General features: G+C 39.7%; 1 protein-coding gene across 1 annotated transcript; it reads left to right on the forward strand.

The window, feature by feature from the left end:
* The first annotated feature begins 346 nt into the window (after positions 1–346).
* LOC127373725 (vesicular glutamate transporter 1-like) lies at positions 347–15,547 on the forward strand. The gene is made up of 13 exons (XM_051418445.1): positions 347–1,213; positions 7,603–7,855; positions 8,531–8,649; positions 8,747–8,861; positions 8,950–9,037; positions 9,340–9,426; positions 9,873–10,009; positions 10,539–10,688; positions 10,863–10,995; positions 11,569–11,679; positions 11,906–12,033; positions 13,010–13,079; positions 13,520–15,547. Exons 1-13 carry the CDS (start codon positions 1,152–1,154, stop codon positions 13,804–13,806), a joined length of 1,740 nt encoding a protein of 579 aa, XP_051274405.1. The 5' UTR covers positions 347–1,151; the 3' UTR covers positions 13,807–15,547.
* The last annotated feature ends 1,354 nt before the right edge of the window (positions 15,548–16,901 follow it).

Below are 16,901 nucleotides of genomic sequence, written 5' to 3' on the forward strand. Positions count from 1 at the left end.
AAGGATAAAAAAGTAAATTAAAATACTTAAAGCCATGCATGCATTCAGTCAATCTGCACAGTGGTGGGTTGTTCGAAGATGGGGACAGGCACAAACTTATAACTGCAGTGCAAAATGTTTCTGTTAAACTCCACTATGTTCTTGTTAGATGAATCACTAATATCCAGAAAATATGAGTTTGCTTCAATCTGCTTTCCAGAGTAAGTTGCTAATAATTTGCTATTAATTGTTATTTAGCTTCATAAGTCACATGTCCCGAATCACTGTTTAAAATTATCCAGTAGTTCTCACACATCCATATAAAAGGGTGTTGCAGTAAAGATGCGCTATGGCAGCTCTGCCACTGTTGGAATGAAGCTCAGGACGCATAGCTCAGACGACAAAAAAATATGGATCTTATTGTTTTATAAACGAGAGTCTCCTTTTTTTCTGACTTACATTACCTTTAACTGTGGATCTGTGGTTTTTTGTCTTTTTTAAAATATGTTTTAAGAATATCAAATAATCAGCAGTCCAACCCAGGACCACAACAGCGTTCCGGGAGCAACCTGCCCCTCCCGTGTTACAAATACCTGGGAACTCTGTTAATATGCTTCGATCGGACAGTGTTTACTCCAACTCCCTCCATTCAAGGCTTGTGTGGTCCAAGAATAGCCGCTGCTTGAACAGTCAGTGCTTAAAACGCCGGGCTGCGGGGAAGGAAGTGACATGCTACCTTCCACTCACTACACACACTTGGAGAGATTAGCGCGCAGGCAGCGGTAATCTGGTTTCAGGACCACGGCCAGAGACTCCGTTTGGCCACGAATCGTGTCGAAAGTTTCCTCCAGCGGGCTGCGAAACCTTTACAAACACCAAAGAGTGTCAAGAAGTTCATCTGGACGTTAAGGACTCTGGCAAAGTGGGGCTGACCATGTTTGATCGGTTGATTTTATATAAAGCCAGTTGAAGCAAATTAAATCTGGGCAATCAGTGTCGCTGACTAGGGGAAACTGCGGGTTAAGGGGTCTGGTGATCAAGTAAAATCAAGTTGTTGTTTTTTTTTTATGTGTGAGTAAGAATCACGGGGCGGAGGGAGTAGAGGAGAAGGCTGTGCGCTCTGTCGGGAGCGCGCAAAGACTGCACATTGGTTGGATCCTGGAGTCGTGAGGATGGAGATCCGGCCGGACAGGTTTAAGGTCGCGGCAGCCAAGACTCTCGGGAAAATATACGGGTATGTAAAATCTCTCCGGGACAAATTACAACCAGAAAATGTTGAAAGGCTGAAAAAGCAGCTGCGTTCTTGTGTTGATAAGAAAGTTAATTTTTTGCTATTAAATTAGGCTACGGGAGGACAGCCCATAGTTGCTGAAACATAATTTAATGTAAGTATTTGTCTTAAAAAAAAAAAAAATCAAAGTGCCCATTTGAAGATCAAGCAGTCCAGAGGCCTGGATTAGTGTGAGGTTGGATGACCTGGCACAACATCTGTCCCTATATAGGCTACTGAGTCTGCCACATAAGAAACTGCAGACTTCATTGGTCACTTTATAAGAAACTGCAGTTTTGCAATAACTGATCAAAAAGTTACAATTATTCTTACTGAGCACACAAATCAGAATCAGAATCAGAAATACTTTAATAATGCCAGGGGGAAATTATTTAAATGTTCTAAAACCTAAAATGAGTTTACCAAATCCTCCCATGCAATGAGTGAACAAATGCAAGTGAGCATCCGCCTTTGTTTCTGAGGAACAAATAAACAGAATTAAATTTCATTTAAGGCCGAAAACTGTTCTATCAGTGTAAGATGAAGCGTTGGGTCGATGGCTAGATTCATTTCATTCAGGGTTTTTTCTGCAGTGCTGTCACATTGTCATTGTCACAGTCTTATATACCTGGAGGTTTGTCACTGAGCAATCAAAGGATGTGTTTTGCATTTCACACTATGTTTAATGTGGTTGTCTACTTCCTCCAAACTCACCGCGAATCACTGTGTTCGGTGTAAGACAGGCCCCTGAGAGCGCGCTCTGCGGCCTGTGGTTCTAGCACACCTGTCAATATGGGACAGTAAGCTTAGGGAGACTTTTGAAAAGCGTGATGGTGGGCTGGGGAAGTAGATCAAGGTCGGAACATCGTAGAAAATGTGATCTTTTTAGACACCATGTGGCACTTTAGACCCACAAGACACCTCCGCAAATAATTCAAATGTGAGTTTTAGATTACTTCCACCAACCAGGGCCACATGGAAATACGCTGCAAAAGCAAATATATAAATAAATAAAAAATGCGTGGCACACCTTCCCTGCCGGGAAAGAGTGTGAGATAGTCGGGAGTCTGTCTAGTGATGGATATCTGAACGCAAAAAGGTGTCGATAGACTCCCCTTTCTTTCTCTCGGGATTTGATGTAGCGTCTAAACACTTAAATCCTCTCCAGAAATAGCCTCTGCGCGTCCAAGCTGTCGGCCCACGTAAATCCCTGCAGTCCGTACACCTTGGCCACGTCTCTCTCTCTCTCTCTCTCTCTCATCCCCTCCTCCCCCTAAGTAGCCCGATAGCTCGCCACTGTGCCACCCCCCACCCCACCCACACCTTCCCTCCCCTCGCAGGGAACCTCACAGCACCTCACAGCCAGCCAGGATTAGGCAACTCGACCTACGGCAGAGCCCGCAGCGGCCTATAAGCTTTCATTTCCGTGAAGGGGCACGTGCTCTCAGGTGCTCCCTTGGTACCTTGCTGCCGTGCGTAACGCGCACCGGCCCGTTCCCCGGCCCTGCTCCCTGCACGCGATACGGGCGCACACAGAGAAAGCATCCGCCTGTGCTTATTTTTAGTTATTTATTCATTTTTATTTTCATTCTTTTTTTTATTTTAGGTATTTGACTGCACTGTCACATTTGAGAACCTTAAAATAAGAGAATGTTTTTAACTTCTATTATCAATATATATATATATATATATATATATATACTGTGGGATTCCTCTCTGTGCTCTTCAGGCATCTTGTGTCTGAATCCTTTTCCTGATTGAATTGGCCTCAGTATAACTGAAACTGAGATATGTACATCTTCAAATTATTTTCTACAGTATTCTTTCCATTCAATGTATTTGACTATTGCAAATTGTCCCTTAATGGGCTTCTTTTCTGTGACTACAGTCCACAGTTGAAATTCTAACTATTTTGTGTTGCTAGACTCCATTTAGTAGGTCCTTCATAATATGGTCACAAAGAGCTTTTCAATCTTTCTAACAATCTACACCATTTATTTGACACTCTCTTATCCAACCACTGATTCCAAGCTGTTGACTCAACTCTGAACCAAGCTGACATTTGTCCTTGATATATGAATTAAGAGATTAACTTGGAAGTGAGAACCACGAATGCTCGCTTTGCAGAATAGGTCATCTGAATTTTAGCTTTCTAACAAGTCATCAAGATTCAAAACTGAGCACTTTTCTTACTGAGCTAAATTGGCTCCCAGACGGGCTCAGACCTTTCCTCATCGTGCGACGAGTGCATCACAGAGAAGGTCAGCTAGCTTGTAAGGATTACAACGGATTTTCTTTAACTCGGGGTCAGTCATGAAAAGTCACTGCAGCAGATAGCAGATATGGTATATGGTAGGAAAAATGTGAAAAGGGCTCGTACATCTTTTTATCTATTGTATTGCAGAGAAAGAAATCTTCATGTGGACATCCTCTGGATATTGGGAAAGAAACTGGTGTTGAAGAAGAAGGAAATGTTGTGAATTGTGTGTGAGACTGTGTGAGTCAGGGGAGTTGAAGGTAAAAAGGCAGCGTTAAAGATGAAGAGAAGACAGGAAGAATGAAGAGAGAGGCCCACTCAGACAAAAATAGTCCAAGAGAGCCAGAGATATTAATAATTCAAGAGTGAGAATCATTAATACTTGATCAGTGTCGGAGACTGTTAGAACCCCTGCTTACAGTAACTAATAGAGCATGTATGTTTCATAATTGTGTAGTTGTTATTTCCCAGTCTGCTTACTGTTAGTGTTTTTAGCTGACTACTTTAATAAAAGGTTTGTTGGCAGGAACATAAAAGCCAATCCAAGTCTTTTTGTCACTTGATATGTTAGTATCCATGTCATTTTTAAATCTCCACAGGATGTAGATCTTATGAAGCTGCAATACTGGTTGCCTCAATAGCTTTAGTGATCAGATGGTGCTTTTCTTTTATTTCAGAATTGTGATCCTCATCCCTCGTGAGTTGATAAGAGTGGTAACATTCTGGTTTAGGACAGAGTTCGTTCAAGTACACAGAGGAACAAAGTCTCATACAGCGAACAGAATACACCTGAATTAGATTGTAAGGTTGGCCTATACGTAAGTTGGATATACAAAATGAGTAAGGTTTGTGAGACAAGTGATATGTGGTCTTGACGCTGTGCACCATCTATGGATGTACAAATGAGAGATTCTGGGGTGCGTATTGACTGACATCAGTATAAATCGCTGCTGTCTCTCTGCACCTCCAACTATCTAATGAGGACAAATTACCAAGATATAAAATCTATATAAATAAGGTAAATAAAGTTCAAGGGAAACAAGATATTCCAGTTCTGATGTGTCTTGAAATCTTACAGTTAGCAGTGGAGTCTTTCTACCTTACTGCAGGCTACATAACAGCAGTTAAGCTGAGCTCATTGCATGCTATGAAAATATTGTGTTTACATGACGCAGTTAAATAGATCTTGTGGTGAGGGCTTGTCTAACAACACTAAAGAAAATTAAAGACATTTCAGATGGGTTCTGTGTTTGCTGTACAGTGAGTGAGCAGTTTTAACAGGTTTGGGGGGGCTCTCACACACCTTCAGGCACAGCATCCTGATGCAGAGGAGATACACTGTACACAGCAACCACATTTTCTACTCACCGATTTAAACACGGCAGCCCATTCAATCCAATACATCAGTGGTCCCAAGCCTTTTTCCTTGAGGGACCCCTTTTTCTTTATCATTGAGTCAACAAACGGCCCCTCACTAAGTGACATATTTGAGGCATATTTCATATTATATTCAATATATAACAATAATAAGACAGAACAACTGATACATTGTACAATGAACCTAAATAGTGAACTCAACAACTGCATGAAATGTTTTGATTTGCATGAATTTTGAACAGATTATTAAATATTGCATCAGAGATGAGTTTCCTGTATTGTGTATTTATTTTCTATTTTAAAAAGAAACTATTTAACTACTTAAGAACTTTTTTGACAAATTCAGTGTTTTATTCTATCTGATGCATGGGCATTTTTTATTAGCTCTTTGGTTGTTTTAGCTGCACACTTTTCTAATGCATGACAAGGCCGTTTAGAAGAAAGTGAAAGCTCTGTAAAAAAGCTTGTGTTCAGGTCTTAAAACTTTAAAATAATATTTAGTTTTCTTCACAGGAATGAGCAAAATGCTGATATATAGGGCATACTGTGCTCTTACACCCCTTAAAATCAAGAGGGCCTCGCAACCCCCTGTGAAGCTTTGGCGATCCCTAGTGGGGGTCCCGACCCCCAGTTTGGGAACCACTGCAATAGAAGCTGCTCACCCACCAAAAAAAATGTATCTATCATTTCCTCCTTCTATGTATTTTGCCTTATCACTTACTTCTGGTTCACAGTTAATTCAGTTTGTCACTGAGGAAGTTTATATTTATTATATTTTATAATTAATAAGTGCATATGATGTAAATCCCACAGCAGTGTGACATACAGTCTATACTTGCTCTTCCTCTTCCAGACTTTCATCCCACCCATGATGAATGTTCATAATGGCCACTGTAAGAGTGTTATTAATGGGTGGCTATGGTTCATTTTTATCCAGTCAAATCTGATCTTATTCTTTCTTGTACAACCAGCTGTAAAATAAAGTAGAATATAAAATACACCCCCACCCCCCTCTTCCAAGCTTTATTCATGCTCTGCAACATTGGGGGTTGTACTTTGGCTAAAAGCTGCAGGGCTGAGTTGACTGAAACTCTCATGTATTGTATATATCTCTCAACAGTGGTTATAAATTACATTTACCAGACAAATGCCATAGGGATACATGCTTTTAACTATGATAACCTAAGTATGTATAATAAATAAAGCCGATATATAAAAGGGGCTCAGTGCTCTGGACCTGCAGTGCTCAAGTCTCGAGAACTCAGCATTGCACATGTCATGTTTAATAGATGATCCGCAGCGTTTAGATACATATTTGATGCCTGCTAGACTGGAGGCTTGCAGAGGTCATGGTTTCTTAGCAAGCCATATGCATACAGGTTACAGGCAGGAGCAGAAAAAGAGGAGTTAACCTTGTTTGGAAGGATAAGAGGAGCTTTCTTCAAACATTTTTGTCTTGTACTCGCATTGTATTCTTCACTGTGGGCCGGTTCTGCCAGGAGATGAATGTCTGCAAAAAAACATAAAATACCCAGTATATTAACACCTTAAGGAGACAGGATAAGTCAAAGTAATGTCAGTGAGCTCCAGTGGTTGTGGGCTGACAAGACAACTGTGCTGACTGTTTCTTGTTAAGATGCTGGAGTTACCGGTCAAATTGACAGCAAGAAAAATTGTCTGAACATGAATCATGCACTTTTATCAAGCAAAGTTGTCGGTCTACAAGCCCTTCAGGACAGGATCTGTTTCCACTGTGGCAACCAGAGTTAGGTGTCTCACTTACCGACTGATCTCACTGAAAGAAAATCCACAATATAGAAAGAGTGAATGTTAAGTCTTTTGAAGGCTCAATAACTGTTATAGAGGAGTTATTTCCTGTCCCCCTAAACATTTCTGAGTAGCTGTTAGGTTGGAATGAATCAGCAAACACTACACTGACTTTTGGGGGTTTTCCTGAAATGTCTAGTGTGTTTTGGTATGTACTGTCAAGGTTGGGCCACATTTATAAAAATGTTCATAGATTTACACTTGAACTTAGTCTTAAAATAATTTCTGACTTTGTTCTTCTATTCATAAAAGATACTGGGGACAAAAAACTTTGCTTATGCAGGTTCTCAGAAGCCCATTTGGAACCTACACACCTGTGATCTATACATCTCAAATTAACTTAATTAACACCTGCCTTACAGTCAGCGATTTCCCCTTATACAATGCTAACACAGTGTTTAGTCAGGAATGGTTACTTACTAACATCGTATGCTGTTTTTAATTAACACGTTGGATCTGGCAATTAATTCCTCACACTTTTAATTGATTATTCCAATCTCAGGCTTGAGCACGTATTCATCCCAAACTGAAATGCCCCTACATAACCAGCAGGAAAAGGACTTACTTACGTCAAGTCTAGTCTTTACTTAGAGATTTATGCATAAATCAGTTTATTAAATAGGCCCATTGTTTCGGTGGCAAGCTATCCTGATAGGGAAAGGGTTGCTATACAACATTGCAAAAGGTTTAAAATGATTGGTAGCCCAGGCAATCATGTCAAACCAAAAAGACAAAGTACAAATCTTTTGGTTACATTACACAATTAAAAACAGATTTACTTCCTTTGAAGACAGTTTAGATCATATACATTTCTGGTAGAGGACCAACCAAGTGACTGACTTGAGTCTAAACATTAGTTTACATACTACATTTTCCATTCACTTCTTCACAGAGCTCTTGAGAAGAAGCAGGAAAATGGTGAGACCATTGAGTTGTCGGCGGAGGGCCGGCCGGAGCAGGTGGAAGAGAAGGAGATGCCCGTGGTGGACTGCACATGCTTCGGCCTGCCCAGGCGCTACATCATCGCCATCCTCTCTGGCATCGGATTCTGCATCTCCTTTGGTATCCGGTGTAACTTGGGTGTGGCCATCGTCAGCATGGTCAACAGCCACACCATCTTCAGAGACAACAAGGAGGTCATAGTGGTGAGTGGCGGCAGATGAGGTGGGAACAGTGGTCTAAGTTTGTGGTACCTTGACCTAAATGACACAGTCAACAACAGTAAGGCAAAATAAATATTATTATGTTGTGTCTTTAGATTATTTATGTATGACAAGAGTGATGGATGAAAACACACCATACAGCCAAAAGAGCTAAATTCCAAATAAGGAAAATCTTAATGTTACAATATACAAAAAAACAAACAAACAGTGCATTTCCAAGTTTGCATGAGTTAGGGAAAGGTCCTTGCCGTTTTCAAAGCAAGATACACAAGGACATGTTTTTCAGCGTCAAAACTTTATTATTGTTAAAAATATTTGTTGAATAGAAATTGGTTGGTCAAACAAAGGACTGGATCATCATAAAGTCTCTCAGTTGAGGTTACAGTCAGTAGAGTCAGTTGTTAAAGGTTTGACACAGCTGATGTGAAGGCATATTGGTGATAACTCTATTGGTGGCATATATTACCTAGTAGGACAAGTAATCAGTTGTATCAATTCTGTTGTTTTGATTGGTCTTCCCTCAGTTAAGAGGCTTGTTAACCCACCTACATCTAATGGTACGGTATTAGACGTTAATGCATTTCAGGGTTCAAACTCTAATTCAATCATATGATTGATCTTTTTCTCATGTTCTTGTCTCCCTGTGTCTCCCAACAGAAAGCTCAGTTTGACTGGGATCCAGAAACAGTGGGAATGATCCACGGCTCCTTCTTCTGGGGATACATAGTAACCCAAATCCCAGGAGGGTTCATTTGTCAAAAGTTTGCAGCAAACAGGTCTGTTAATCCACTATTTATGGTATGGAAAGAATACTTGCACATTCTTGTATATATACTGAATGTCTCTTCCTCTCTCCATTCCCTCCTCCTCCAGAGTGTTTGGCTTTGCTATAGTGGCCACGTCCTGCCTGAATATGCTCATCCCTGCAGCAGCACGGATGCATTTTGGCTGTGTTATCCTTGTCAGGATTTGTCAAGGACTTGTGGAGGTGCTTTTGTCTATTAAACACAAGCAATGGGCATGTTGCACTTTGATTAGAACATTTATCATGGTGTAATTTCTTCTCTATCCTACAGGGGGTTTCATATCCAGCCTGTCATGGTATTTGGGCAAAATGGGCACCACCTCTTGAAAGAAGTCGCCTGGCCACCACAGCCTTTTGTGGTGAGTATATTATGACAGTACCTGTTTGTCTGTCTTTAAACAATGAATGTTTGTTATCATTTATTAATAGTTTAACATAGCCACAATTCAAATCAATTAGTTGTTTAGTTAACTATTTTCAGAATTGATTAAACCCCTTTTTAAAGCAAAAATGCCAAACAATTTGTCCAATCTTTGGGTTTTATGTAACACAAGCAATCTGAAGATGCATTTTGTACTATTTCTGTGAAAAAATCTGCCAGATTAAGTGACACAATATGCCAATACAATGCCCTAAACACAATGCTTCTCTTTTTTTCTAGGTTCTTATGCTGGTGCTGTGATTGCCATGCCATTAGCTGGAATCCTAGTCCAGTACTCAGGATGGTCATCAGTCTTCTACGTCTACGGTAAGAGACCCTTGACCTTTGGGCTGGATGTCAACTAAATCAAATGTAGTTTACAATGGGGCTACTTTTTTTTTAGACACACACTGTAACTTGGGAAACTACACAAACATACACATCAGAAGTACTGCTGATTTCAATAATTGTGTAGACACACCCATCACTATGCACAACATACAATAACACATAATGCTGACACATACCGAAACACAAAGGACAAGATGACTGCAAAAGGCCAGCACCATAAATAGGAGAAACAGAAAAAACCCATCACCTATTATGTATGAATTCAACATTTCATCCTTGCCCGTACAGAGGCAGCAGCTGCAGTCAAGGTGTCTCCTTTGCAGTGTGTTCTTTTTGACATTTCCTTCCAGTCTTGACACTTACATTACCCTTTCTCTCTCCTCTGCCTGCTTGCCTGCCTGTCTTCCTCCAACCCCCCCCAGGAAGTTTTGGGGTCATGTGGTATTGCTTCTGGTTCCTGGTGTCATACGAAAGTCCAGCAGCTCATCCCACCATCACTGAGGAGGAGAGAAAATACATTGAGGAAAGCATTGGCGAGACGGCCCAATTTACAGTAACGGTCAGTACATAGACGATTTCTCAGGTACAATGTGATTCAGCCACTGTATCACGTCACGTTGGTTGACCAGTACTGATGTGACTTGCCCTGTCACTTCAAGTTATATTTGAAATATCACTATGCTAGTACTTTTTTTTGTTTTATGCATAATGTTAGAAAAGATACATTTAAGGTCAAGGCCGCAAGAAGATTGTGTGATGGTAAACAAGCAAAGCAAAGCAAGAGTAAAAAGGAAGTAAACCTGGGTGGAGCTTAAGAGGGTGTTACTTCATCACAAGCACCAAAGATACATTTAGAAACTCCACATTAGTGCTAATCTCTGCTCATTTGTGTCTGCTTTCATGCATTCAAGCAAAACTATCAATTTACCATACTTTTACTGCACACAATGTCCTTGTCACTCATACTTACATACTAATGAAAATAAGTAAGTAAACAATTGTGCATGTATGTTGGTGAAACAAGTCAGAGCCTTTAGAATTTCAATACAAAATCAGTTAAATAAGTAATGCATTTTTCTGTGTTACAGAAATTCAACACACCGTGGAGGGCCTTCTTTACGTCCATGCCAGTGTACGCTATCATTGTGGCTAATTTTTGCAGAAGCTGGACTTTCTACTTGCTGCTTATCAGCCAGCCTGCATACTTCGAGGAAGTGTTTGGGTTCGAGATTAGCAAGGTAACAGAAACCAGATGTGGGCGGTAAGTTCCCATATACATAATACCGTGACACTGCTGAGCAAAGGCAAAACTATAGAAACTTTTCTTTCCAGGTTTATTCAGGTGATTATATCCATAACCACAGATGTCTCAGACCCATTACATAAAAATAAATGTTTTTTCTCTCATCTAGGTGGGCATAGTTTCTGCACTTCCCCACCTTGTCATGACCATTATCGTGCCCATTGGTGGCCAGCTTGCTGACTATCTGCGCTCCAACCACATTATGACCACAACTAACGTCAGGAAACTTATGAACTGTGGAGGTAAGAAAGGCCCAAAATGAACTGAAGGCAAAATTAGAAATGCATAAGAGGGAACACATAGCCGCAATAATCTTCGTCTTCCAAGAGATCAAAACTTTAGTCATGTTAGTACTGAAGTTTTTCTAAGCACAATATTTTTAGTCATAAGGCTGGTTGAGTCAAGCTAAACTGACAAACTGCACAGTAACCCATTGGCTAAATATGGGGTTAACTACAGTATTTAGTAAGCAGGGGTGAGAAAACATTTGCTGCATAAGAGAAATGGTGACTCACTGTAAAACAGAAGCTCTGTCTCTGTCGGCTATTTTTATACTACAGAGAGAAATCAATAGCAGCGAAATGAAGAAGCATACAGTGTACGTATCACTTTGTAGGAAGCTGTCAATACTGGAGCAACTTTAGGTTACTGTTCAGTCAACAGCATTCTTTGAAAAGGGAGAAGAGAATGGAAGATGAATAACAATGGCTTTCAGTTGACTTACATAAGCATCTTGCATTGAAACTTATTGTTTCCTATAACACATAAAAGTATTTTCTGTTTCGTGTCTGTGCTATTTCACTTGTCTGCATCAGGGTTTGGGATGGAGGCAACCCTGCTTCTGGTAGTGGGCTTCTCTCATACGAAAGGTGTTGCCATTACATTCCTGGTTCTGGCTGTGGGTTTCTCAGGCTTTGCAATTTCAGGTGAAACCATATTTTTGTTATTTTTTTAAATAACTGTTCACATTTTGTTCCATGCATTAATACTGTCTCAAAATATCCATAACCCCCCCCTTTTTTCATCAACTTGTTCTTTAAAAACTTTCAGCCACAAATGTTTAAGTGGTGAGCAGAATTTGTAGGGCTTGTGAATAAATAAACAAGTTCCTATCATTTATTTGCTAATATTGTATTTATCCTTCCTCTTAAGGTTTCAATGTCAACCACCTGGACATAGCGCCGCGCTATGCTAGTATCCTCATGGGTATTTCCAACGGTGTGGGCACTTTGTCTGGTATGGTTTGCCCACTTATAGTTGGTGCCATGACAAAGCATAAGGTGAGAACTTATGGTGTAAAATACACCCCAAAACACATTTCTGTTCTTATTTTGTGTTTTTGTTATTACCATGGATTATTACCATTATGGAGCAAACTTGCCTGCCACTGCGTATATAAACAGCGCACCTCTAACTGAGTTTGGTCATAGAACATGTTTCTTTTATCTAAAACAACAGCAGAGGTGTCACTTCCTCAGAAAGACTTATTTTCAATTTTACCATTTTGCACATCCAGTAGTTTTACATGGAGAAATGTATCACTTAAAGGTAAGGTAAGCGATTCTGGAGAAATCCAATATTCTGATAAATACCATGATATAGTGAGATCAAGTAATGTAACTAACGTTAACTATGCTGTGAGTTAGCAAATTGTTGCATCCAGAGACGATGAGACGTTTTCCAAGAGCCAACACACCACCTCCAGACAGCATTACTTGCAACTCTCCTGTAGCTAACATCACAACAACAGCATATCTTTGCAAACTAGAAAGTAAGCTAAATGTCCATGGCCAAGTATCCCTGGCTGGAATGGCTGGAATAACAAGTTAGTGTTGATCCACTTCGAGCAGAAAGCTAGCAGACCATGAGGAAATATTCTCTGAAATTGAAAAAAAGTGTATTAGATTAGAATCACATTATCTAGAATTGCATACCCCACCTTTAAGAGGAACAGACGTAAATATAATTATGCACAGAGAGTTGCTCAATAGACCAGAATCCATGTACGATGTGCTGAATCTGAAGTAAGGTGTTTGAGCCTCAAGTTTGAATGAGCAGAGTAAAGGGATGCAGAGTGAAAGCACATTAGAACACAATAAATGTGCAAGGCTCTCTGGTTGGTTCGATTTAATGTGTGAATATCATTAGAACTTTAGAATATAATTAATAAAAGTCATAATGGAAAATACAGCGCACAATTTTTTTCATGCTTATAACCTCTCTTCCTCTTTTTTTCTTCTCACCCTCCTTTGATAGACACGGGAGGAGTGGCAGGGTGTGTTTCTTATTGCCTCGCTTGTCCATTACGGAGGTGTTATATTCTATGGTGTGTATTTTCCTCCTTTAATTTCTTTGAACTCACTGTTTCCTGCTGCTACTGCTACTTATCTTCAATAACCAGAGCATTAGTGTGTTCAAGTATGCAACAACGTGTGCATTGTTACCCCCATCAGTAAGGTTAGGTTTTTATTTGTTTGTCAGTGGGATTAAAGAAAAACTACTGGCCAGATTGTCATGACACTTGGTGGAAGGATGTACCACAGGCCAAGAAAGAACACATTCAATTTTGGAGCAGATCCAAATCATTGAATTAATATTGAAAGATAGGTCAATTGTAATTAATACAGACATATAGAGTGGTTGCTCTAACAGATTTCCATATCATAGTGACCGGGCTATTGGCCTTGGTGGAGGTCTGCGGTCTCTTACTGCCCTTCTAGTCAATGTGTAAAAAACAGATGGATCTTGTCTGTCTCTGTGCTGCAGGCCTCTTTGCATCAGGAGAGAAGCAAGCTTGGGCGGAGCCAGAGCAGCTGAGCGATGAGAAATGTGGAATCCTGGATGAGGATGAGCTGGCAAACGAGACAGAGGAGCTGTATCGCACAAGTGGCGGAGCAGGCTACGGAGCCATGAACCAGGGAGCGGATCCCAACGGAGGCGGAGGCATGGGAGGAGGAGGAGGAGGTTGGGTCTCAGACTGGGACAAAACTGAGGAATATGTCCAACCAGCTGGAACCAATAATTACCTTTATGGAGGAGAGGGGGACCGATAGTTAACATAAAACCAGCAGACCCTCAGCCCATAGCCTTTAGTGAGGCAGAAACAGTACATCAACAGTCTGGAGTTTCACCTGATGGCATGAAGAACTTTGAAAGTGAGGATTTAAAATGGAATGCGGGAGGGGACCATTTTCAGCAAGTCTGACTGTATTATCATAACTGAACTGAATTCAAAGAAACTCCACAATGAAGGTGAAGACATTAGTAAATGTAAAATGTGTGTTTGTGTGTGATTGCAATTGTGTACGTTGTGTGACAGACAATCTAAGTAAGAGTGTTTTAGGACTCATCGGCCTCCCTGCAATCTCTCTTGGTGGAGGGCCGTGTTTTAGGCCTGGTGTGGCTTTCTTTGATGTTTATTCATTGTAATAATTGTAGGAATTTCTATATTATCTGACAGGATTTGGATTTTATTTGTATGCCTCTCACTTATATCTGAATCATTCAAGATTACAATTCTCTAGGTGCACATTGGTCACAAGCACATTTCTGTTGTTGGGTGAAAAGCTATTGAGTTTGTTTTATTGGTTTTAAAAATGTTTTATAAACGGTTGTAGAATTTCCACCTCCACTGAAGTTAAGACGGGAAATTACCAAAACTGGAGCTACAAGGTTTTCACATAATGGTACACAATTCCTAAAGTTTTTTCCTTAATGTGCACACTTTTAAGAAAAAGCATGTTACTTGTGCCAATACAACAAAATATCTTGCTCTGTAGTATTGGTTTACTCATCTACTGAGAAAGTAATTGAACACCTGCAAATATTACTGCACACAGATTTCTGTGAGGTCTAAATAGCCCATACTGACATTTGTAGATGCAGGATTTTGATTTCCTCAAGAAAAAATGTTTTATGTCATAGGCCTCGAACCTGTCTACCTGCTGACAAACTGGGGGAATAAAAATGCCTCGTATAGGACTAGAAGGAATGTGATTATCCAGGGTAATAACAAATCCCCTATCAAATTAGTTGCATAGCTTAGAGCCACTTTCATTTCTATCAGGTCTCTTTGAGACTGTTCTCTTCAAAATCCAACATCTGAATTTATTCAATATGCTTTACATGTAATGTATGCTTCATTAATGTTATATATATATATCATGTTACTGTTATTTTTAGGCTTTCATGCTCTGAGTGTAAACATCAGTAAGAGCACCATATATCCTAAGAACCTCAACAGTTTCCAGTCTATGCTCTCTGTCGCGGTGGCAAAGCAGAAAATACACTGAGCCGAGGCTGTTGTGTGGTGCCAGTTATGTAGCACATGTCAAAATGAAAGAATATGAGAATGTTAGACACGTAGAGCTTAGTCGATCTTGTTTAAAGGTACACTTTCGTTACCCTTCGCTTTATTTTATAGTGCAGCAAGCTGAAGATATTAAATGATCAGTAAACAAAAGACCAATTAAAAATGAAAGTCTGATAATGGACAACAAACAATGACGTTTCACTGTACAATGCAATTTGTTTTTTTGTTTTTTTCTTTTGGTGGTAGATGTAATGTATCTAGCTAGCCCCAAAATTAAGGTTTGAAGATGAAAAAATATCCCTGTGTTAGATCATGGGTGGAGTTCAGTGATAGAGTAAATATTTAAATGTAAAGGTTTTTAAAAAGTTTTTTTTTTTCATTCATTTATTGTTAAATGTTTTGTTTTGGATTGTAAACTAAAGCTGTATATGTAAAAAATCATGTACATGTGGAAAATATTGTATAATAAAACCTAGAGGTGATCATTCTTGTACAATAATTATAGATATTCTTGCCATGTAATGCTTATGCAGGCTAAAAAAAATAGGTAATTACAGTGATTACTTTTAATGTATTATTATAGCATCTGTTTCATCTTTTTTTTAACTTTCCTCTACTCCATGCGTGATTCAGGCACAAATAATGCTGGTCTTTATGCCTTTGGATACGGTGGTATCATGTTACCCATAATGCTGTACTCCTCTCTAGACAGCATATTGATCATGAGCTAAAGTATAAGAGCATGGAAGTGAAGGAGAAAAATAGATTTTGATGGCACTAGAGCAAGGGATAGCCTCACTGTCCTGCTCTGGTCTCTAAAATCAATAGGATTATCCTGCATCCATCTGCCAGTGGGGAAATATTAGTTATTTGGATGTAACTCCAATTATATGAGTGCCTGTGTAGCCTTCTAAAGGACTTTGGTATTGGTTAGCCTACGCGGCAACCTCCGTGGCTAGAAAATAAAGCCAACACTTAAGTGCCCAAAACTGCACTTCCTCAAAAGGCCACCTCCACAAGTGAGTCAATCTCCATAAGGCCTCATATTAACACTTACTTAAGAGCAGAAATAAACATGCTCAGCATAGTACAAGAAACAGTTTTGGTCTCTATAGCAAATTTCCATAGTGCCTTCTTTATTGTGGAAGACAAAATAATACATATATATTTTTTTTCTTCCATAAGCTAACAGGTCCTTCCTAACCGGTGGATAGCTAGTGTGGTCAGTAAGGAATCGCCATCTTGTTACAGTAGTTAACATGAATTGTTTGATGATGATTCCCTGTCCTCTGTTATATTTCTGTGGTAAATTCATCCACACAGGCTCTCATTTTGTAAGGATTTTCTCTTTCTCTGTGGCCTTATAACACCTTCAGCCATCAGATAAACTCCTTGGTTTTAAATATGGACACTGTAAGCTGACTAGCAGACATTGGATGTGGACTAACAGGTAAAGGCCATGGCCTTACATGACTGTAATACAACAACAGGCTCACTCTCTGAAACACAAGAGATTTGCTCCATTCAAAGGTACGTAGTCCTAGAACATAACACCTGCCTTTTTCTGTAGGTCTAGTTGTAACTGCAGCGTCAGTGCTAAACAACCATGTACTTCCTATTAGAAAAAGGCCAACCAGTAAACTGTATGTATAAAGCTTTCAAAGCATTTATTCAAGTATTTATATATATTTTGAAAATATTGCCCACTTTATGTCTGATTTCAGAGGAAGCATCTCTTGGAACCGACAAGGGCCCAGGTCTATTTAGGTCTATTTATTTGTAATTAGTTATATGGAAATGGTGGTAGGTTTTTGCTCATGATGACCAACAGTCCCC

This window comes from Dicentrarchus labrax, unplaced genomic scaffold (assembly GCF_905237075.1).
Source record: "Dicentrarchus labrax unplaced genomic scaffold, dlabrax2021, whole genome shotgun sequence".
In the NCBI taxonomy this organism is placed as follows: domain Eukaryota; kingdom Metazoa; phylum Chordata; class Actinopteri; family Moronidae; genus Dicentrarchus; species Dicentrarchus labrax.

What these genes read in the sequence shown, in the direction of transcription:
- LOC127373725 (XM_051418445.1), top strand. Translation starts at nt 1,152, where the DNA reads ATGGAGATCCGGCCGGACAGGTTTAAGGTCGCGGCAGCCAAGACTCTC. An exon ending in CAAAAGTTTGCAGCAAACAG is followed by an intron (nt 8,650 to 8,746) that starts GTCTGTTAATCC and finishes CTCCTCCTCCAG; the next exon opens with AGTGTTTGGCTTTGCTATAG. An exon ending in GTGCCATGACAAAGCATAAG is followed by an intron (nt 12,034 to 13,009) that starts GTGAGAACTTAT and finishes CTCCTTTGATAG; the next exon opens with ACACGGGAGGAGTGGCAGGG.